At 41.7% G+C, this 24,000-nt stretch overlaps 1 protein-coding gene across 3 annotated transcripts; it reads right to left on the reverse strand.

The window, feature by feature from the left end:
- Nucleotides 1-1,955: 1,955 nt before the first annotated feature.
- On the reverse strand, nt 1,956-18,752 carry FAIM (Fas apoptotic inhibitory molecule). Of its 3 annotated transcripts, none has more exons than XM_069564592.1 (5): nt 18,157-18,752; nt 12,831-12,963; nt 12,251-12,479; nt 7,938-7,987; nt 1,956-3,283 (listed from the first exon to the last, which is right to left on the reverse strand). In XM_069564592.1, the coding sequence occupies exons 2-5, from the start codon at nt 12,939-12,941 to the stop codon at nt 3,134-3,136; spliced, it is 540 nt and encodes a 179-aa protein (XP_069420693.1). In that variant the 5' UTR covers nt 12,942-12,963; nt 18,157-18,752; the 3' UTR covers nt 1,956-3,133. The 3 variants fall into 3 exon arrangements, with proteins under 3 accessions (XP_069420693.1, XP_069420707.1, XP_069420700.1); XM_069564606.1 differs by having other exon boundaries at nt 18,397-18,725; XM_069564599.1 differs by having other exon boundaries at nt 17,503-18,660.
- Between the last annotated feature and the right edge of the window lie 5,248 nt (nt 18,753-24,000).

Consider the following 24,000-nt stretch of genomic DNA (forward strand, 5'->3'; position numbering starts at 1 on the left):
ACTTAACCTTTTGTGAAGTTCAAACACAGGCTGTACCCCTTCCTCATTAACATACTGCTTTAAATTTACAAAACTAACCAAAAAACACGAGTTCACCAAGTCAGAGGCAAACTACATTCACAAGGTTTGATCTTCAAAACACTCAATCAGAGTTTAAAACAAAGTGACTAAAAATAACTGGTTTACTTATGGACGTGGCACAAAACATTTTTTGTACCAGATAAAATATGGCCATTAAAAGACTCCCTTTATTCAAGGGACCTGAAAACCACCACACCCGAACACTTGAAAGCAAATGCAAAATGAGTTTAATAAGCCTCAGAATCGTCTCTCTTGGTTCATCTCCTGGTCTTTCAGTGGCAATGAAGGAAAGTGTGGGGTGGCATGGGCAAAGCAGGAGGATGGCTTTTGTAAAGCTGGTGTGCTGATCCGCCAGTCATTAGGCTTCAAATAAAACAGTGTCAGAGTAGGAAATGCGTGAACCAGGCAGGCCACCTTCCCTCACTGTTTTCAGTTTCTCTGCCTTATGTTAGAGCATAAATGGTTGTACCTCTGTTCCACCACACATCTCTTAGAAATAAGTGAGTGGCAGGGAGAGAGTAGTAAAGCTAATAGGGTTTAGCATTCAAAAAACCTGGGCTTAAACCCTGACTGTGCTAGTACAAAACAGCTCACTAAACTTGAGAAAATGTCTCTAGGCCAGTGCTGTTCAGTTGAACTTGGTGTGATGATCGAAATGTTCTGTTTGTCCAGCATGGTAGCTGCTAGCTTTGTGTGACTGCTGAGGACCTGAAATGTGGTCAGTGTGATAGAGGAATTGAGGTTTTGATTGTATTTCAATTATTTAACTTGAATAGTTACATGACTAATGGCTACTGTAGTGGACAGAACAAGTCTAGAAACTGGAGTATTCTCCCTCTCATGGAGGATCCCCGTGTGATAATAGACATGAAATACCCTAATAAAAGGCTCTACTATTAAACTGTCCTGCCTTGAAAGTACTTCAGAGATGAGTAGACTGTGTGAGTCTGCCTGGGTGGGCCTGCTTGTTTCACAAAATGCTAACACTGGTGCTACCTCCACACAGGCTTTCAACTCTGACTTTTTAAACACTGCCTGACGATGCAACTGATGCTGTCTGCTGTGAAGAAGCTTTGCTTCTTCCTCTTTTTTTTTTTTTTTTTGTGACCTCCTGGTGTTGAAACAAAAATAATTGCATTTTCAGAAACCTAAAAGACCCTAAAGCTGGGAAAGATTGAGGACAGGAGAAGAAGGGGACAACAGAGGATGAGATGATTGGATGGCATCACCGACTCAATGGACATGGGTTTGGGTGGGCTCCGGGAGTTGGTGATGGACAGGGAGGCCTGACGTGCTGCGGTTTATGGGGTCACAAAGACTCAGACACGACTGAGCAACTGAACTGAAGTGAACGGATTCTTAGTTAAATTTTTATGTGACTCTATTTGACATTTCCTTAAGTTTCTGGAAATTTCTCATTTTCTCCAATTAATATCATTGAACGACAACTGCTTTAAACTAGACAGTCTACCTGCACAGGTTAAAAATACACAGAAAGGATTTCCCTGGTGGTCCAATGGCTACGAATCTACTTGCCAAGGCAGGGGACATGGATTTGATCCCTGGTCCGGGAAGATCCCACATGCCATCGAGCAACAAAGCCCGAGCACCGCAACTACTGAGCCTGATCTCGGAGGAAGAGCAGTGAATGGTCCTGAGGAGAGAGCTTATTTCCCTGCCCAGGAATTAAACCCAAGTTTATGGGGTCGCACAGAGTCAGACACGACTGAAGCGACTTAGCAGCAGCAGCAGCAGCAGCCTGAAAGAAGACCAAGAGTCTACCCATTAGATCATCAGGGACTTGGGGCTAGGAGCAAAGTGACCCTGATTTTTGCCCCTATTTGAAAGCAAGAATGTTTCAAGGAGGCAAAAACTGTAAAAACAGGTACAAAGTTTATTATTAGAGGCACAGCACAATGTATAGGAGAGCACACAGGAAACCAGTTTGTTTAGCCAACTCAGAAGCAGGGCAGAGATACACACCCAAGAGAAAGGATATGGGCAGCCTCTCTAATGGGGAGTGCAGTGCATCTGACTCTAGGCAGAGACACACCCAGAGGGGAGTGTGGGCATCCTGAGTGAGGAGGAGTGCAGTACGTCAGACACTAGGCAGAGACACACCTGGAGAGAAATGCGGGTGTCCTGAGTGAGGAGGAGCAGCACAGTACTGAGGTGATGTCATTCACTTATTAGGACAGTCCTTCTGGGTCTTTGCTTACTCTTGGCCAATTGTTTCTCTTTTCACACCTGAGTGGTCCATAGATCCTTCCCCAAGATGTATGCACAACTTTTCGCTAAGATGGATCCCACTGTAAAGGCCTGTGGCTGCATATCTACACTGATTATGGAGTGGGGTCCCCTCACTTTTCGACTCCCAAGAAGACTTCCTGCGCATGTAGAGACAGGGAAGTCTTCCTTGACCTCGGGAGTGGGCACCTTATCTCTTTGCTTTAGCAGAACTCAGCTTCTACCACTAGCTTTGTCCTTGGAGTATCTGGGTGAGAACAAAGGCTCAGTTTTACTGCACTTGACAAATACCATGTGTCTGGCCCAGAGATCCACTGTCTCCTGCCTCAAACCCTTGCTCTAGAGTCTGTGCTCCACGAGAGAAGCCACTGCAATGAGAAGCCTGTGCACTGCAATGAAGAGTAGCCCCTCATCACAACTAGAGAAAGCCCACACACAGCAATGAAAACACAGTGCGGCCAAAAAACAAAAACAACAATAAAAGTTTAAAGTGAATGCATTGGTCAGAAATACATTAAAATATATATATATACAAAGACATCCATTTCAAGAAAGACAAATCAAGCGGCACCAATGTTACTTTATAGTGTTTATTATAGTAAAAGTGGCTCCTATGAAACATTAGTGATTTTTTGGTCCATATCTTATTTTCCATTTGACTCTAAAACATTTTACATTATTTACAAAATAAATTGCAATTTTCATGGTACATATTTTTTTTCCTGATGCTTAAAACACTAGATTCAAGTAACTAAAAAAAAGTCCTGATCTTTACTTCTTAAGATTAAAATTCATTAATATGAAGTCATTCAACAGTCTCTGGGATTTCTCTGTTATCCACAATGAGACTATGAATAATCCCTTCTTTCCGCTTGCCGCTACTGACAGCCTTTATATAACAGTCATGATTCCCAATATTGAAGTGAGTTTCAGTCCCATCATCTACAAACTCACCCTAGGCAAACAAAAGAAGGAGGAATTAGTGTTCCAGAAACATTGATCTTTGTCCAGAGCATTAACATCACTGAGGAAGGGAGGCATGATGAAGTACATGTTAGCAAAATTAAAATTAGAAGCTTATTTTTAGGTGTTTTAAGGTCTCAGTCAGAAATTGAAACTCTTTTATTTGTACCACTATAGTCTTTAAGAATCTTGTTTCAGAGGAAAAAAAAAGTATATCTCATGGCTATGTGTCTATAACATATACTATGCAGAAAATATAGACTATTTTCAAAAGTAAAAATGATAGGAAATTTGTGATTCCTTCCATACAAAGAATGGGTTACATGCATTGCTTTATGGCATCCTCACAATAACCTGATTGGAGTATAATTATTATCCACATTTTATACATGAGGAAATGTACACAGTCAATAAATAACTTGCTTAAGACCCCAGTCAGTAAGGGATGGAGTGTTCTTTGCCACTCTAAAAATCAGATTCCTCAGGCTATAGGTGGCTTACAATAAATACATAATATAAATAACATAAAACCTAACACTACTGTAAGAAGAGGTGGCAAGAATATACAGAACTATACAAACAGATCTTCGTGACCCAGATAACCACGATGGTGTGATCACTCACCTAGACCCAGACATCCTGGAACACGAAGTCTAGTGGGCCTTACGAAGAATCAGTACAAATAAAGCTAGTGGAGGTGATGGAATTCCAGTTGAGCTACAAGATGATGCTGTGAAAGTGCTGCACTCAATATGCCAGCAAATTTGGAAAACAGCAGTGGCCACAGCACTGGAAAAGGTCAGTTTTCATTCCAATCCCAAAGAAAGGCAATGCTAAAGAATGTTCAAACTACCACACAAATTTCTCTCATCTTGCACACTAGCAAAGTAATGCTCAAAATTTTCCAAGTCAGGCTTCAACAGTAGGTGAACCATCAACTTCCAGATGTTCAAGCTGGATTTAGAAAAGCCAAAGGAACCAGAGATCAAATTGCCAAAATCCACTGGATCATTGAAAAAGCGAAAGTTCCAGAAAAACATCTGCTTTACTGACTACGCCAAAACCTTTGACTGTGTGGATCATAACAAACTGTGGAAAATTCTGAAAGAGATGGGAATACCAGACCACCTGACCTGCCTCCTGAGAAATCTGTATGCAGGTCAAGAAGCAACAGTTAGAACTGGACAAGGAACAACAGACTGGTTTCAAATAGGGAAAGCAGTACATCAAGGCTGTATATTGTCACCCTGCTTATTTAACTTATATGCAGGGTACGTCATGTGAAATGCTGGGCTAGATGAAGCACAAGCTGGAATCAAGATTGCTGGGAGAAATATCAATAACCTCAGATATGCAGATGATACCACACTTATGACAGAAAGTGAAGAACTAAAGAGCCTCTTGATGAAAGTGAAAGAGGAGTATGAAAAAGTTGGCTTAAAACTCAACATTCAGAAAAGTAAGATCATGGCATCCGGTTCCATCACTTCACGGGAAATAGATGGGGAAACAGTGGAAACAGTGACAGACTTTATTTTCTTGGGTTCCAAAAAAATCACTGCAGATGGTGACTGAAGCCATGAAATTAAAAGACACTTGCTCCTTGGAAGAAAAGCTATGACCAACCTAGACAATATTAAAAAGCTTAAACGTTACATTGCCAACAAAGGTCCATCTAGTCAAAGCTATTGTTTTTCCAGTAGTCATGTATGGATGTGAGAGTTGCACTAGAAACAAAGCTGAGTGCTGAAGAATTGATGCTTTTGAACTGTGGTGCTAGAGAAGACTCTTGAGAGTCCCTTGGATTGCAAGGAGATCAAAGCAGTCAATCCTAAAGGAAATCAGTCCTGAATATTCATTGGAAGGACTGGTGCTGAAGCTGAAATTCCAATACTTTGGCCACCTGATGCAAAGAACTGAGTCACTGGAAAAGACCCTCATGTTGAGAAAGATTGAAAGCAGGAGAAGGGGATGACAGAGGATGAGATAGTTGGATGGCCTCACCGATTCGATGGACATGAGTTTGAGTAAGCTCCAGGAGTTGGTGATGGACAGGGAAGCCTGGCGTGCTGCAGTGCATGGGGTCACAAAAAGTTGGACACAACAGAGCAACTGAACTGAACTGAGTCTAGACTTGCTGTATATCGTACAATAGCCCCTGGCCACAGTTGGCAATCGAGCATGGAATGTGATGTTTCTGAAATGAGATACTCTATTAACGGGGAAAATATACACTGGGTTTGGAAGACTTAGTATGAAACAGAGAATGGTTAAAAAAACTCATTGGAAACTTGATATATTTATTACATTTTAAATAATATTTTTGATACAGTGACCTAAATTTTTATTAAGATGAACTTCATCATAAGACTTTCGAAATGTGGTTATTAGAAAAGTTATATATGAAGCTCATATCTGTGGCTCATACTATACTTCTGTTGAACAGCACTGATTTAGAGTAAAAAGATAGGGGCCAAGTAGCATAGAAAAGGAAGAGCATGAGGCTTAGAGGATAAAAATGAATTATGCCAAGAAGCAAAAGAAGCACTATCAGATGTACAACTTGGCTATGAGCTTCCTGGCAGCCAAAGCAGACAGAGCAAGGCTCCATTGCTAACATTATCTAACCAAAGAAAGCACAGGAGGCATCAGAGAGGGAAGCTTTTTCTTTTTCTCTGGGGAGAATCTGGCCAACACGGATGTATACTGACCACCACAAGGACTGGTGGTGGGGTGCTGATCCTGGAGTCCAATGTATTCTTTTAGCCCTTTTCACATTGAGCTTTGAAAAAAGCCTTTAAGGCATACTTCTGTCAAAATCAATTTAGAGAGGAGAGCAAGGGTTGAGTGACTCAATACTTGTAAGTTGCTTCTTGCAATTTGACAGATACATAATCTGGTCATGATGCTTTGAGATGAAAAGGAAATGGAGGAAAAAAGCTGCAGCTCCCAGGCAGCGAGAGCAGGTGTGCATAGTGCTGGGGAAGGCTGCCTGACACAGAGCTGCCAAAACTACCTTGCCAACTAGGCTGCAGTTACAAGGAGACAACTGGGTGAGAGAGAGGTATTGTCCAAACACTTGTGGCTTCTTGTCAGTTAGGAAGAAAGACATTGTGGATGGATATCATTTCAACTTCTTGCTTATTTACAACCACATTCTTGAAACAATGCTACTTTTGCACGGGAGAATTCCTGGAGGGTTGGAGGGAATGTGACCCCAAACTGCTGACTCTCCATCTAGAAATTTCCATGGTAGGACAGAAAGAACAGAAAGGACCACCAGGTATGGCATCAGGCACACAGCAGGTACCCAATCCATGTTAATGGTAACTGAATCTGGTCCAAAACAGGCCGTAAAATACTGAAGAGCTCACTAAGCCTCTCTGCATAAAAGTCTCAATGGGTGGATGGAACCTGGAGGGTGGCTGAAATGCTGACATTCAATTTTGAGTGAACCCTGGTTGCATTTCCCTTCAAGAATTAATATCAGGATTAAGAAACAGAAACACATTAATCTTTGTAACTTTTGATTTCTGGCTTGTGCACTTCCTTAGAAGCAGTTGCAAGGCCCAGCAGATTCTAGCTTGTCTACTGAATAAATTCATTCCCTTCCCTCCAAGGACATCTCCTCACCCTCCCAGACGTACAACAGATAAAGAAGGTAATAGCAGCAACCACAATGGGTAGCTAGCTACAGTATGCCCGGCAAAGAGAGCTTCTCGTGCTTTTTATCATCTCTAGTTCTGGTGTCACAACTGAAGTCAGCATGAAAGGGGACACCCAGGATGGTATGCCCTACTTGCCAGCTGATCCCATAACGTGGATATTTCCCCCCAGTGATTCCAGTTCCTAGGCCCACAATCCCTGTGTCTAGGACCGTCTCCTCTGCTTCACTTCCTCCTTGTGCTGTGCACACAACGATTATATCCTCCCTACTTGAAATTCACTTCTATACTCATCCCACCACAGCCATAACAGTGTAAGGCAGCAAAAGTCCAACACACTAGGGTCTTCTCGGCTACAACGAGCCGGGCAGCCTCTCAGCACTGCTAGTCTACAAATTCCACTTGTATTCTGGGGTTTGTGACAGTGCCCTTTTTTGTTTGCCTTTGTATCTTCTGACACCATGTGCTTCGTTTCTTTTTCACAACCTTTGCTTTTAGAAAGTATCATCTGTTTTGAGTGTATGATGTAAAGCCTTCCTATTCAGAGTGTGACCATGGGCCAGCAACTTGGGCATCACCTGAGGACATGCTAGAACATGCATTTTAACAAGATCTGAGATGATTCTATGCATGCAAATTTGAGAAACAGTAGTATAAAGCACCACTTAAACCAGGATAAACACAGGAGGATGCAACCTTTGGGGAGGAATATTTAAAAAGTGGGATAGATCTTTTTAGGATAGACGATGGTCCAGGAGAGGACAAGCAGGGTCCGAGGCTGGTGCCAAATCACAAGATGAATTGTTTCCAAACTCTCACTACCCCAGGCTTCAGATTCTGGAGTCAGGATTACTTCGTCTCTTTTTTGTTTTTAACCGAAAGGACCTTCATTAATTATAAAAATCTGCACAGTTAGGAAACACAGCAACGTTTCACTGGTCACTCATGCCCATGGTGACAGTAATCAAACGATCAACTTACCGCTGTCTCCATTTTTTTACCATTGCACCATACATCCAGAGTGTCTTTCTCTGTAAAGGTAACCAATTACAACAAATTATAACCTGGAATCTAAAGATAAAGTTAACTCTTAATTATTTTAAGAAAAGTTTGATACACTGGATTTTGAAAACTCCATTAACTTTACATGGGTTTGAAATTCTTCCAAATCTGAGGAAATTGTGTTTTTGTTCACAGACAAAATCAAAATGAAACCACTCTTTTAAGACAAAATCATGATATAATATATACTGATGAAGATTTGTTACAGAAAATCTATAAAGGAGGATGCAGACAAATGAATGTAACAAGAGACCTTTCCATATGAGAATGTCTTTTTTAAAAATATCATCTGAAGTGTCTTAATTAAATTTCTAAGGTCTGGTATTGAATCAAAGAAGGGTTTACCCACTCCCAGGATTACAAAATGTTTCCATTTAGGATATCAATATATTTTAGCAAATTAAAGAGTGCTTTGGGCTTTTTAAAAACCTGCATATTTCAAATAATATAATATTTGACCTTATCCCTTTAATTTTTCATTTTTATTTTTTGGATTGTAGCCAATATTGCTTTCCTTTTTCAGGCTGTTTTCCCTTATAGATTATTACAAAATACTGAATAGAGTCCCTTGACCTATATAATAGGTTCTTGTTGGTTATGTATTTTATATATGCAGTGTGCGTCTGTTAATCCCAAACTCCTAATTTATCCTTCCCCATATTTTCTTTAACATCAAGAGACTGGTTGATTCTCCCTGCCTCTCATAGTGACCCACCTGGACAAAGGCACAAAGAGACCACAAAACAGGCTGCATAGAGTTCATACAGACAGACAGCAATTTAGCCTTAAATTTCATACTGCTGCTGCTGCTAAGTTGCTTTAGTTGTGTCCGACTCTGTGCGACCCCATAGACAGCAGCCCACCAGGCTCCACCATCCCTGGGATTCTCCAGGCAAGAATACTGGAGTGGGTTGCTATTTCCTTCTCCAGTGCATCAAAGTGAAAAGTGAAAGTGAAGTCGCTCAGTCGTGTCCGACTTTTAGTGACCCCATGGACTGTAGCCTGCCAAGCTCCTCCGTCTATGGGATTTTCCAGGCAAGAGTACTGGAGTTGGGTTGCCATTGCCCTCTCCATAAATTTCATACTGAAGAGTACAATAGAATCATCATAAAAAATATAGTATTTGATGGGCTGTGCTGAGTACAGTGCCGACACAATATGTTGCCATGATACACTTGGGTGTTAGCTAAGTGGCCACAGTTCACTCCAGGGAAAGTGAAAGTGAAAGTCACTCAGTCATGTCCAACTCTTTGTGACCCCATGGACTATACCATGGAATTCTCTAGGCCAGAATACTGGCTTGGGTAGCCTTTCCCTTCTCCAGGGGATCTTCCCAACCCAGGGATTGAACCCAGGTCTCCTGCATTGCAGGTGGATTCTTTACCAGCTGAGCCACAGGGGAAGCCCAAGAATGCTGGAGTGGGTAGCCTATCCCTTCTCCAGAGGATCTTCCTGACCCAGGAATCAAACCGGGGTCTCCTGCATTGCAGGTGGGTTCTTTACCAACTGAGCTATATGTGTGCCATGTGCACAGACAGACATACGTGCATTTTGGGGAGGACTCCCAGAACCACTTGTGAATGTCAGGGTCCCCAGGAGTGTCAGGAGAGAAGACTACAGTCATCAAGCAGCCAGAAGACAAGCTTTGGATGTTATAACAAAGACTAGAGAGAAGCAGGACCTGTGTGTTTATATGGAGTCTGGGGGTCAAAGGCTGCCTGGGGGTCAAGGATGAGGTGCCATCTGACAAGCCATCTACTCCAGGAACAGAGTCTTTTCTCCCTGCACCTCAAGACAGAAGCCTCACTTGGAGAGTGGAGAAAGGACTTTGAGCTGGGCTAGAGGCACGGAGTGAAAGGCAGAGGGCCCAGGAGATATGGGAGTGGCCACCCAATGGCAGCCTAGCATAGTATATAACAGCTGTATGTTCTGACAATGTAGATACAGTACAGCTGGAAAATGATATGCAAAAAGTTGTTTTAAATTGTGGGCAAGTGTACTTGCTAAGTCGCTTCAGTCCTGTCTGACTCTTAGTGACCCTGTGGACTGTAGCCTGCCAGGCTCCTCTGTCCATGGGATTCTCCAGGCAAGAATACTGGAGTGGGATGTCATGCCCTCCTCCAGGAGATCTTACCAACCCAGGGATCAAACCTGTGTCTCCGGTGGCTTCTGCATTGCAGGCAGATTCTTTACCACTGAGCCACTAAGGAAGACAAATTTTGGGCAGTCACTATTAATGGTGGTAGAGTATTTCTGTTGTTAACTGAGATTAGTATGTGCATAATTATGGCACAAAGGAAATGAGTAATTATCTTCTATTTGCATCATCCTCTGTATCCCTGAGAAGAAGGATTCTCAGTGTGGAAGAATGAACATAAAGATATTAGAGGAGATTAAATAAAAGAACTGGTATCCCAGAATTTGAATTATAAGCATCAGTATGAACTCATAAGCTATTTTATTTTTTTATAAAGTCTCTCCCTCTCTTCCCCATTCCTCCTAATATCTATCTACCTATGCATGTACACAGTTCCCTTGACTTAGGAGCCAATCTAAAGAGCACCATATTGGCCAAAAATTGGACAATTTGAGCATCACTAAGGATAATAATTGCAGTGTACTGAAACACCACAATTTGTTTAAATCCACAAGTTATTTGGGAAGCCCAATGATTAAAAAAAAAACAAACAAACTTAAATGATCACCTTTAGGAAAGAAAAAGGAGTCAATTTAATATCTTGAAAACTGGCAGTTAAGGGAAAACAAGCTGTGATCCTACATTTGTTACACAAAATGTACCTCTGTATAACTAAACAGTAGACAACAGGAAGTTTCTCACTGTACACAGGAAGTTTCTCACTGTATGAGCACTCCAGCTAATGAACAAGAAATGATGGAATCAGAATATATCCTTCTGCCAATGAATTAATGAATTCATCTGCCAATGAATTAATGGATATAGACACTTAGGTATTAGTGATGCCAATATCAAAAAATTAGACAAAGCAAAACCATGTGCCTCTTGATAGAATAAATATAAAGTGGTCTTGCCTGAAAAATTAAAAAAACCTTAAATTTGATCAATTCTTCAAATACCAACTTGCAGGAAATACTAATAGAAAAATATCACAGGAATGGAATCCACAAAATTCAGACCATATCCTATCCTCTTCAAGAAAAATCTGACCCAATTTCTTTAATAAATAAACCATACAGAAGGTGTTTTCTTTGGTTTCTTTTTTCCAACCATATGCATTTATTACTTGATAAGTATTTTTCATTCTTAAAAATTTTTCTAGCATTCAATTAAACTACACTCTCTTAAAAGACACGGACAAAGTCTCTTCATTTATGTATCCTCAAGGCCTGGTACATAAGCTGCCATTTATGAGGTTCTCAGTATTATCTAAATCAATCAATAAATCAATGAGATGATCTACATAATCTTGGATTCCCTGGTAATTCTTAATTTAGTGATAGGAGGCTAGTTCATATGGTAAAGAATCCACCTAAAATGCAGGAGACCTGCGTTCAATCCCTGGATTGGGAAGATCCTTTGGAGAAGGGAATGGCAACCCATTCCAGGATTCTTGCCTGGAGAATTCCATGGACAGAGAAGCCTGGTAGGTTTGCCAAATAGTTGGACACCATTGAGTGACTAACACTTTCACCTTCAGTGATATGAGAAGCAGAAAATACTAGGAGTAACCAGTAATGAACAAAGGTAGCAAATACTTGTCTTTCAAGTTTTGTAGGCCCAGTAGAAATCAAGAACACAGATGGCAATCTCTAACAGGAGAACTTAGCTTAAGGATCAATGGCTCACTTTTTATTTTTTAATCTACTTTACCTGGACTTTGATTATTTTGATCTGCTATAGTCCTAAACCTAGAGAAAAATTCCCTTCTTTCTGATAAACCTTAAATTTCCATCTGCCTTTAGACACTCTTTTGAAGAGAAATATCAAATAATGACAAATTAAATGTTTACATCAATATTTCTTTTTAAACCCAAGTTTATAATTTTCAAATCTACCACTATAAAATCTGGCTCTCACATTTTCCATATAAATCGGTCAAATTAACAAATTCTTCATTCCCAGAGGACACATGAGAAACACACCTGCACGTAACACTCTCCTATTCAAAGCTCCCATCTGGAGAGCTAGAGGAACTACAGTAAACAGCTGTCATAAAAAGCCAATAAATTCTGCAGAAATGGCTTTCACTTACCTAATACAACTCTAAAGTCCTCACTATCCAAATGTAATACCCAAGTATTGGTGGTTTTTGATCTGTTCTCCATATACTTCTTGAGACTTTTCCCATTAATTTCCAGAGTATATTCATAAGCAAAACCACCGACAGCATCAATATTGATGGTTGCTTTTGTCTTTGCAGCTCCAACATAGAAGGTTTCCTTGCCAACCAATTTGAACATCCATTCTTTTCTTATCACTTCCTAAGTAAAAAATACAAAAGTTAAAAACATATAAATGGGAAAAAATTTAATGTTTAACTTTGGAAAGAATATAATTAAAGGGAATAAATGGTAATGCTATTTAGATGTGATTTTATTACTTTATGATACAAAGATTTTAGAAAATAAAGGCATTTTAAAGTTAAATATTAGATGTTATAGTCTATGAATTCCACAACTATTGTTAGTCTGCTTTGTATGGCAAAATGATACAAGCCAATATATATATAACCACTGTAAGGGAAAAGCATTAAATTCACATAGGATGAATATACATTAGCAAAATCAAGCTTCTCTGTACACTATATTTCACAAAGTAACATTTTTTCCTACCTTCCCATCTACATATACCACTCGTTTGCCTGATGTGGTCCCATGTTCAAATTCAATTTTATGGACTCCATCACTTAAAGCAACTTCCCAAACAGCTACAAGATCTGTCATTTTTTCCAGGCTGTAAGGAGGGCTAAGGGAATAAAATTAAGCAATTATAATAGGCAAAAACAGTAACAGAATAACCAGTTAATCCTTCCAAGATGAAAATATCAGATCTTAAAAAGCCCTAAAATTACAAAATATTAAAGTGATATAAGCTAAGAAAGCCTACTTACCATCCATGTAACTATTTTCACCCTGTTATGCATTCTTTTAAAATGAAATTACTATCTATGGGTATACAGTCAGATAATTCCAAAGTCACCTTATTAGTAATAGGATTAAGAATCAATCAGTTTATCCAGGACAGTATTCTAAGCTTGGCCACAGAAAGGTCAGTAAAAAGTTTCTACTCCTCCCTCCTGTCATTTAAAAAGCACAGTATTTAATTTTGGTTTTATCATTTCAGATCCTATCACTCTAAAGCAAGAATTCTTAAAACCTTTTATATTTGAACCAATAACTAGGGATTCATTTTAACAAAAAAGGTTCTAATTTAAAAATACTAAGATGGAGAAAAAAAGTCATGGAAGAAATGTTCTCTAATAGATACAAAAATGTCATGCAAGATAGTAACCTTGTCATTATTACAGGAAATCTTATTAAAAATATAAAGGATTCTGTTTTGTGACGTTTCTGGCACAACTTAAACATGTATTTTATATTAATGTCTCCCTATAAAATATATATTATATATAATGCATATATAACATATAAGTAATATTTTTATACTGATACACACTTTTAGCTTTGAGGGAAGTAACATTACAGCAGTAATGTTCATAGCTAACAGTTATTCAGTACTTACTGTGTGCCAATCACTGTTCTAAGAGCTTTACACACATTAACTCAAAGAATCCTCACCATGAGGTGGGTACTATTATTCCTCTATTTACAGATGAGGAAACTGAGGCTCAGAGAGGCTAAAGGCTTGTCTAAGATCACGACAGTAAGTGGCAGATGGGGTACAATTTTAGGAGTCTGGTCCCAGAGTCTATTCTCTTAACCACATCCTCCTCTTCCTTCACTCTAATCTCCTTTGTAGGCTCTAAACCAGAAACAGTAAATGGGTTTTATATCATTTTGGAAGTGACTGCCAAGAATTTTGTGCTGAGAGGGATTTGCAGACCTCATGTCCAGGTTTTATGGGAAAGGATGCCACGTTAGTGGTGACCACCTCCATGCTAGGTGTTCACCACCCTTGCTGGAAATCAAAGAGAAGCAAAACTATGGATTCTGCAGTATTACAAAATGTGTTCTCCAAAAAAGTAGCCTGGATACTCTCCTGAATGATTAAAGCCCATCTTTAAAGCTTCATAATCCAGTTTTATCACAATGCAAGACATTTACCTTTCGTCATCTTCAAAGATAGGACTGTCATCTCCAGATGCCATGGTTGGCAAAACAGTCTTTAATCCAATTAGGAGCCAGGAAAGAAAAAAGCAGAAGTGCAGCAAAGAAAGACTGAGAGCAACAAAGATGACACGTGCAAAGAGTTTTTCTAACTTTGCAATCCATTTCTTAAAATGCATGCAGTTTCTGATGAAACAGCTTTTACATATAATAGAATTGCAATCTCTAATTGTCAGGGAAATAAGTTAAATCATGCAAACCAGTCAGTCATATTTTTCCCTGTTATGGATTTATAATTTCCTAAAACTAAGAGAATAAACTCTAATTTATTTCAAGTATCATACCACGTCAGAGTTGCAAGAGATGTAGAGGTCCTCTGGGTCCCTTCCTTCTCAAACTGAGAAGTCCTAAGGGTATGAGGCAGTAGGTCAGGGAATACAGAAAACCCCAGGATAAACAGAATGGACCCTCTGGAGGCATCCATGTTACATGGTAGTAACAAATTTAAAATTCAATCTTCATATTAAAATTTAGAAAGCTGTATTATGGTACAAAACATAATTAAAAAAATTTTTAAAGATAACTTCAAAGAAACATTAAGTTGCAAGAAGGAGCTAGGGATGTACTAGTTTGCTTTCTAAGAGCAAACTTAATTGCTCTTAGAAATTTGCCCACTTACTCAAACCCACTTAATTTAATAGTGCCAATAATGAATTCACAAAAGTTATATGGTTTGCTCAGGTCACCAGAACAGTCCAAGCCAAATCGAGTCCAGAACACCTGTGTTAATTATCTGAGCTATAATGCTAAAAATCAGAAGCACATGTAATACTCACATGCATAGGAAACCATCCACATTTGAAGATTTAGGATTAACAATTGTACCCCTGTCAAACCTATTGAATAATAAATTCAACTATTGTTTTACTTCCAAGACCTACTCTAGTCTAGTCTTTTCCATACAGATGTCCAAGGGTGCTCTCTCCTTGTAAAAATGGGAGATTGCCAATCTTTTTTTGTCTGGAAATAACCAAACGTGACAAATTGCTTTTTAAAAGATATTAAAGAAGACCTTAGCACCCATAAAAGCAACCCAACAGGCAAAGAAAAGCTAAATGCTTTAGAATAAAAACTAAAGATTAAAAGTACATTGTACCTAAAATAAATCCCTGTTTAAAATTAGCACCTTCTATATTTGTGGATTTTTCTAGTCTTAAAAATACCTCTTAGGATATCTCCTATTAAAGTGAAGGGTATCTGCAACTATCAAAGTAAAAAGAACACAGAGCAATAGAGTAAGCTAAATAGCATAATATAACCTAGGGTATGTGTATTTTGTAAATCAGAGTAAAGTTTGGGATATCACTCAGATTTTGCTCTACAACTTTTAGACACTCTAGAATGTTCAGTAATTCAACAAACTTGAAAGAACTGCCCAGTTTTTCACTTTAAGGAATTTCAAATATTACCACACTAAGATAAGGCTTAGTACCCTCTTAATTATATTTCACATAAAGCATAAAAGACAACACAAATTAGAAGAGAGGTTAGAAATCAAGGTCACATAAAATATTCTTCTCTCTACTATCAACATTCATCCATACATTCCATATTTATTTAAGAAGTATCAGTTGAAGGTTTTGAAAATGTTTTGGAAATAGTGGTGATGCTGTACATCATAAATGAACTTTAGGTTCATTTAAGTCACTGAATTGGACATTTTTAAATGGCAATTTTTATGTCATATATTGATCACAACTTTTAAAAATTAATACCATAATACACAAAAAAACCCATTGAATTGTATCCTTTAGATGGGTGAATTGTATGGTATATGAATTATATCTCAGCAAAACTATTTAAAAAAAAAAATCCAGGTGTCCTGCCAGTAGCGTTTCTTGGAATATGATTTCGCTTATGACCAAGAGATGATCACAGCTGTCCATGTCCTGGGTTTCTACCTTACTCATTTGAATAATAAATTTACCTGTCACAAAAATCTCTAAGCTACTGTCATATTCTAAATTCATCCACCATGCTAGCAGTCATCAGCTACTCATATGCCAGGCACTAAGCTCAGAGTGAGAGACTCTGGAGAGACAGATTACAGCACAGCCATGGGACTGTCCTTGGAAAGGGAAACAGTAAAGAACAGAACAGGGTGACCGAGGTGGCTCAGAGAGAAAGAATCTGTCTGTCTGTCAATGCAGGAGATGGGGGTGGGAGGGGGTGGGGGGTAGGGGTGTTGGCGGGGTGGGGTGCTGTTCCATAAATCCCCAGGTCAGGAAGATCACCTGGAGAAGGAAATGCAACCCACTCCAGTATTCTTGCCTGGAAAATCCTTGGACAGAGAAGCCTGGTGGGCTAAGTCTCAAAACTGAGTCAGACACGACTTAGGGACTAAACAAACACAAAGAACCAGAAAAGGCCCCCAGAGAAAGGATCCTAGCCCTGCCAAATGGGTGGGAAGACCAGGGAAGCCCACGCTTTAAAACTTGAGAGAAAGGAATTCATCCATTGTCATTTTAAACTTATACATACATTTAATTATCAGGACCATGAGATCAAACTGGAAAATGATCATTACGAAGAAAAATTCCCTCTATTTCAGCACACAGGTTTTAAAATGTAAGTAAAACCGATGGAAAAACAAATTCCAATTATTTTCACTGATAAGGACAATGTCACTTACTTGAAAGTTTACAGGTCTTCAGGGCAAGTTTCTTGAGACTCTAGTGACACATCCCTCAGCATAATCATTTTAAATCCCTGTCCTAGCAACTCAACATCCATGTTTCAGAGTAGGACTTTAAAACGTTTCCACTATTTATCTAATCCCAGCTTGAATTTTGCTTTAACTTAGGTTTAATCGTACTGGGGACTATAATGGTTTATCCAAGCTAAACCTAAGTCGGTTTTAAAAATTACTAAGGTATTCAGTTTCTTTTCAGCAAAGCTCTAGGTAAGGCCAGCTATTGAACAAACTTAACAAAGAGGTGTTGACGGTGTCCGCAGGATCAGCACCGGGACCTCTGGCAAAGTCTGTCAGTTAGCTCTCTGAGCCAGGTGTTCCCAAATGTGAGGCACAAAAGACGCGAATAACTTTTCCAAGGAGCATTTTGCAATGAGTACCGCAAGCCTCTCTACACAACCAAAAAACCAGACGAAACAGTGTTCAACGAATCGTTTTTTGTAATAGGTAAGAACCAAAAACCACCCGTTTGTTCACCATCGTGAAGATAATCCGCGGAGTGAATCACAGTCCTGTCACTCAGCAAGCTTGGAGCCCGGTCAGGCGCGGAAAACCTGGCACCAAAGCACCCGTTCGCGGCCAATAAAAACGATGGAGACAAACATCAGCCGCGCGCAGACGCGTGGGATGTATTGGTAAGACAAAGAAGCCAGGCTGCAGCACTTTGTGATCCGAGTTCTGCAAAAATACAGCCGGCTCATTTTTGCAGGGAAAAGGGCACTGGAAGGAAAGACACCTTAATGCGAGCCCGGTGCTCCCCGGGAGCTTCCCGGTGACGTCTGCTCCACTTTTCCGACTGCGACAAAATGAATTGATAGTCAGGCAGAGGCCGGAGCCGCGGGTTCCAGGGCCTGGCCGGGCAGGAGCAAACCGCCGCCCGGCCGGGTCTCTGGGAGACGCCCGGAGCCCCCTCCCCACCTCCCGCGCGGGCCTAGGCCTCACCGCGGGGTCGCACCGCCGCCAGGACACCGCCCACTGCCCAGCACGCCCGCCGCCGCCGTCGCCGCTGTCGCCGCAGCCGGGAGATGGCGGCCGCTCGCACCGCGGCGGGGGCGCCGGGCGCTGCGCACAGGGCCTTCCGGGCCGGCCGCGCCGCCCCACCTGGGCAGCGAGGCTCACCTGGGCGCCGTGGGCCTCTGGGGGCTCAGGGCCCAGAGACCGGTGGGTTCCGCCGACTGGACCTCCTAGGCCCTTCACCGAGAACCAGACGCAGCCTCCGTGGAAGCGAGAGCTCCGGGCGCGCCGACTGTTTGTCGCGCTTCAGGTCCCCGAGGTGCCCGGCGCCGACCGCCGCCCGCCCCTCCCCCGCGCGGCGACCAGCCCCGCCCGCGGTCCGCGCGGCAGGCTTTGCACTCTTACTCCTTCCCGAGACGCCTCCGTAAGAACCAGCTGACAGCGGGCGCTGGCTGGACGCGGGAGTGAACCGAGTGGGCAAAACCAGACCTTGCATGCTCTGAAGCCACGGGGCAGGTAAAAACGATCCTAGCATTGTCTCCTTGAAGCTCTGTATGGCTTCTGATTACTCCTAGAAAGATCAAAACTCGTTAGGATGGGCATGAGGCCCCGTGTATGATGTTGGCCCAGTCTCCCCTGGCTTCGTTTAGATAGATCCTCGAATGATGTGAAGTCCTTCAGCCCAGGGCCTCTGCAGATGCTCTTCCCTTTGCCTGGACGCTCCTCCCTGCCTCTTCCCTTAGTTAACTTCCGTTGAGATTGAGATTGTTCGTCAAATGTCATTTCCTAAGAAAAACTATCCTAAGGCTTGCAACACCTGGAATTCTCAGTTCTGTTCAAGTTGTGCAAATATTCGTGTAATCTTTGTTGAATGTACAGCATAATAGGGTTTCCTCGGTGGTTCAGCCGTAAAGAATCTGGCAGCAATGAGGGAGACCTCTGTTGGGAAGATCCCCTGGAGGAAGCACCACAGCCCACTCCAGTATTCTTTCCTGGAGAATCCCATGGACAGAGGAGCCTGGCGGGCTGCAGCCCATGGGGTAGCAAAGAGTTGGAGGGAGCATGGCTCCCTCGCAGCTTAATAGTAGGCTGAGGTCTGTGAAGTCAAGGACCACTGCCGCTTGGTTCTCACTGTAGCAGCTCCCACGTCTGCACAGTGCAGGCTCCCACTATGCTCTGATAAGTGTTGTTGAATGAATGAAGAGTAGACCTGAGTAATGTTTCAGGTGGCCTTGATTTTCATTAAGGAAGAGACAGCAATCACTGCAGAGGAGGGGATGGGTGAGTGGGCCATCTGAAAAGAGCAGTGAGTGGTCCCCGTGAAAAATGGGTTCAGCAGCAAAACAAACATGTGAAAGGGTTCTCTGGGGGCTCTGAAGATTGGAGGGCAAAGGGACATGCAGGTCCCAGTGTGTATTTCTTCCCTCAGCCTGGTGTTAAGGTAAAGGATTGTTTCACCTCTGGGATTGGTAGTGAGGATGCTGAGCAAGTATCTGAGAGAACAGCAGTTGAGAAACAATAAAGAAGAATCTGTTGATTAGGTTAACTAGTCTTCAAAGTAATGGACTGAATTCCTAGGGAAATTATGTTACAGGGATTCTGCTTAGAGAGCACTGATTTCTTGTTTGCTCTTGTATTGAAAGCTCCCTGGAGACAAAGACTTTTCATATTTGTATTTTCTTCTGCACTAGTGTCTTGAATAGAGACTTTTCAATAAATGATGATTGAAAGAATGAACCAGGGAGATAGAGAAGAAGGCAAAAGGCCCCAGAGTGGAAATTTCCAGAAATAGATGAAGATGCATCCCTAATTCCTTTTTCTTGTCCTTAGATCTTCTGAGAAACACTTGTGAATTGTTGGGTGAGGGCCAGGAAACCCTGGTTGGGCAGCAGCTGAAAAATATTGTTTAGTGAAGGATCATATTTTCTTGTAAAACTTTGGGAATCAGAATATCTTTTACAAGACCAATAAGGTATAATTTATTGAATGCTTGCTTTGTGCCTTGTATAGTATTGCCTGCAGTTCTCACAACAGTCCAGTAGTTATTCCCATTTTACAGAGACTCAAAGCCCTACAGAAGTTGCAGGGCCAGCCCATGAAGCCAGCCTATAGAATTTTAGAAGGTCATATTATCAGAGTCTGCTGTTATTCAGATCCTGTCTTGGGGGTCTGGGGAGTCCCTAGCTTAAGGGCCCCAGAGTGCAGAGGGGCTCAGCCCACTCATCAAGTGCATTCAAGTCTGTCCCCTGAATAGGTGAGGCAGTCTCATTTTGCTGCTGGCTTATTCTGCGCCAATGTTTCCTTCTTGGGTATAGTTTCTGGGGCATCTGGAATTAAGGAACATACCTGTCTAGGCTGTCTTTTCTACCTACGTATTCCCTGGGCCCAGCACACTGGAGGTAGGCATGGCCGCTTGTTATCAAAGAGGCTTGTTAGGAAAAGAAAGTGTGAACAAAACACCATGAAAGGTGTTGACCTGAGTGTGAAACATACTCACCTGGTGATCCTGCTCTTGACTTTATTTCCACTTGCAGATTGTTTTCTTGTTTCCCTAGAAGTGCCTGGATGTTTGTTGCTCTAGCCTCTCAAACTACTTCTCACCAGCCCACCCACAGACGTCAGTGATTTATTTTAAGAGAGCGCCTAAAACTGCTTTCATTCACAGTAGTCTATGCTTTCATTGGGCCTCCTTTGGAAAAGGGAATTGTTAATGAATTAATGGATTTTCTGAAATTACTTCTTAAACAGCAAGAATGGACATCAAAATTAAAGGGAAAAGTTACATTACCTGATACCTACAGGTTTAAAACTTCCCACGTGCCCTTCCAGTATTGGTCCAGCGTGACTGTTGGCTCTGTGTGAATGGAAGCTGTGCAGAGACGTTCAAGAGCCCAGGATTCTGACTCAGCGGACTGTGTGTCAGCATGAGTCCAGTAACCAGGCTCCTGCTCCAGCCAGGCTGCCGCTGCTTGGGCCTCTATCCTTCAGCACAAAGAGCCTCTGGCTCTCCCGACATAAAACACAGAAAGTGGAGAAGGATCAGTCAAGATGAATTTATAAACTTCACACCAGAAACATTTGACAGTTTTAGGAGAAAATAGATTTTGTTCTGAGTCATCTGGAGAGTGGGGTTTATAGGTTCACCCTTACTTAGACCAAAGAACCAAGGGAAGGCACCTTTAAAGTGTCTAAGGAGCATTCCGAGGCTTGTGTTTCAATTACTTAAGACAAAAATCTGCATCTGGTTTACTTTGAGAAATTTCCAGTAGTCATGTATGTATGTGAGAGTCGGACTGTGAAGAAGGTTGAGCGCCGAAGAATTGATGCTTTTGAACTGTGGTGTTGGAGAAGACTCTTGAGAGTCCCTTGGACTGCAAGGAGATCCAACCAGTCCATTCTGAAGGAGATCAGCCCTGGGTGTTCTTTGGAAGGAATGATGTTAAAGCTGAAACTTCAGTACTTTGGCCACCTCATGCAAAGAGTTGACTCATTGGAAAAGACTCTGATGCTGGGAGGGATTGGGGGCAAGAGGAGAAGGGGACGACAGAGGATGAGATGGCTGGATGGCATCACCGACTCGATGGACCTGAATCTGAGTGAACTCCAGGAGTTGGCGAGGCCTGAAGTGCTGCAATTCATGGGGTCGCAAAGAGTCAGACACGACTGAGTGACTGAACCGAACCAACAGAAAAATGCTTATATTCCCACCACCAGAATTGACCATTCTTAAATATTGGCTCAGTAGAAAATCCCAATGAGACTGTGCAACTCAGGTTGGATCTTGAACCTGTGGCTTTTTAATTTAGATCACACAGTGGGTCTCAGGACGTAATGAAGCTCAGGTTCTCGATGCAGAAAGAATAAAATGAGAGGCAAAGTGATAGATAAGTGAATTTATTTGGACAGAAACACAAGACTTCCCTGGTGACTCAGACTGTAAAGCCTCTGCCTACAATGTGGGAGACCTGGGTTCAATCCCTGGGTCGGGAAGATCCTCTGGAGAAGGAAATGGCAACCCACTCCAGTACTCTTGCCTGGAAAATACCAGGGATGGAGGAGCCCGGTAGGCTCTGGTCCATGGGCCCGCAAAGAGTCGGACACGACTGAGCGACTTCATTTTCACTTTTTTTTTTTCACTCCACAGACAGAGTGTGGGCCATCTCAGAAGATGAGAATATCCGAAATATGGTGTGATTAGTTTTTATTATCTGGGTAATTTCATAGGCTAATGAGTGGCAGGATTATTCAACTATTTCAGGGAAGGAGTGAAGATTTCCAGGAATTGGGCACTGCCTACTTTTTGGCGTTTTATGGTTAGCTTGGAACTCATGGTGCTGTTGAGTATGTCATTTAGCTAATGAATAGAATCAGTGTATAGTGAGGCTTAAGGTCTATTGGAAGTCGAATCTTCCACCATCTTGGAGCTAGTTGGTCCTAGCCAGTTTTTATCATGACCTATAGCTATGTCATTGTTTAAATGTTGTACCCTTCCCCCTTCCCTCCTGTTTCACTAGTAGAAGGAAATACTGAAAATAAATTGGTATTTGACTTTCAACCCTAATACCTTTACTTTTTTCTCCTCCCCAAAGGCCAACATTTTCATGAATTTGCTATGTTTGCGTCCAGCTCCACCTTCTATAGTTATATACAGAAATCATATTTATTGTTGTTGTTCAGTTGCTGAATCATGTTCAACTCTTTGCAGCCCCATAGACTGTAGCATGCCAGGCTCCTCTTGAATCCATTTACCTCAAAAGGGGACTGGAATCTACATGTTGGGACTCAACCCCAGCCAAAACGTAGTTTGGAAACTGAACCCATGAAGCCAGGACTTGAAACCATCCAAAGCCCAGTTTGGGACTCTAGCCCATGACACCAGGAGTCAAACCCAGCCAAAACCCAGTTTAGGACCTTAACTCACATGACTGGGACTCAAGCAGCACCAAAACCCAACTTTGGACTTGAACCCATAATCTTTTAATTAGAGTCAGTCACCTGGTGCCTGGACTTCCTAAGGCTCAAGTTCTTTGTGTCTCAGTGCAGTAATTCAGTGAGAGGCAAAGTGATAGGCAAGAAGTAAATTTATTAATATAGGATGCTTATAAGAGATGCAAGCGGACAGGCAAAGGAGCTCTGCCCCGAGGATTGAGTGAGCTACAATTTTATAATGAAAAAAAGGGGGGAGGGGAAAAGACCATCTTCTTCAAGTAGACATAGATGCAGATGTAAGGCATACATTGTGAGCTCCTCCTTCACTAGCTCCTCCTTCTTAATAGGTAGAGACATGTCTGATGCTGTGAGGTCAAACCAGGATTATCAAATTACTAGAAGGGTGGTGACATTTTTCTTCCATCTAATGGCCTGGGGCATATCTTATGGTTTTGTTTATGGTTTTATAGTTCAGTTCAGTTGCTCAGTCCTGCTGACTCTGCAACCCCATGGACTGCAGCACGCCAGGCCTCCCTGTCCATCACTAACTCCCAGAGTTCACTCAAACTCATGTCCTTTGAGTTGGTGATGCCATCCAGTCATCTCATTCTCTGTCGTCCCCTTCTCCTGTTCTCGATCTTTCCCACCATCAGGATCCTTTCAAATGAGTCACTTCTTCTCATCAGGTGGCCAAAGTATTGCAGTCTCAGCTTCAGCATCAGTCCTTCCAATGAATATTCAGGACTGATTTCCTTTAGGATGGACTTGTTGGATCTCCTTGCTGTCCAAGGGACTCTCAAGAGTCATCTCCAACACCACAGTTCAAAAGCATCAATTCTTCGGCACTCAGCTTTCTTCACAGTCCAACTCTCACATCCATACATGACTACTGGAAAAACCATACCTTTGACTAGCTGGACCTCTGTTGGCAAAGTAATGTCTCTGGTCTTTAATATGCTGTCTAGGTTGGTCATAACTTTTCTTCCAAGGAGCAAGCATCTTTTAATTTCATGGCTGCAGTCACCATCTGCAGTGATTCTGGAGCCCCAGAAAATAAAGTCTGTCACTGTTTTCACTGTT

The sequence above is a fragment of the Ovis canadensis genome, chromosome 1 (assembly GCF_042477335.2).
Source record: "Ovis canadensis isolate MfBH-ARS-UI-01 breed Bighorn chromosome 1, ARS-UI_OviCan_v2, whole genome shotgun sequence".
NCBI classification, from domain to species: domain Eukaryota; kingdom Metazoa; phylum Chordata; class Mammalia; order Artiodactyla; family Bovidae; genus Ovis; species Ovis canadensis.

Bases quoted from the DNA above. Each gene is read 5' to 3' on its own strand.
- FAIM (XM_069564592.1), bottom strand. From the start codon at position 12,941: ATGACAGATCTTGTAGCTGTTTGGGAAGTTGCTTTAAGTGATGGAGTC. The intron at 12,480-12,830 runs GTAGGAAAAAAT...TTTTTTACTTAG, and splicing joins TGGTATATGTAGATGGGAAG to GAAGTGATAAGAAAAGAATG. The intron at 3,284-7,937 runs GTAAGTTGATCG...TTGTTTGCCTAG, and splicing joins GTAAAAAAATGGAGACAGCG to GGTGAGTTTGTAGATGATGG.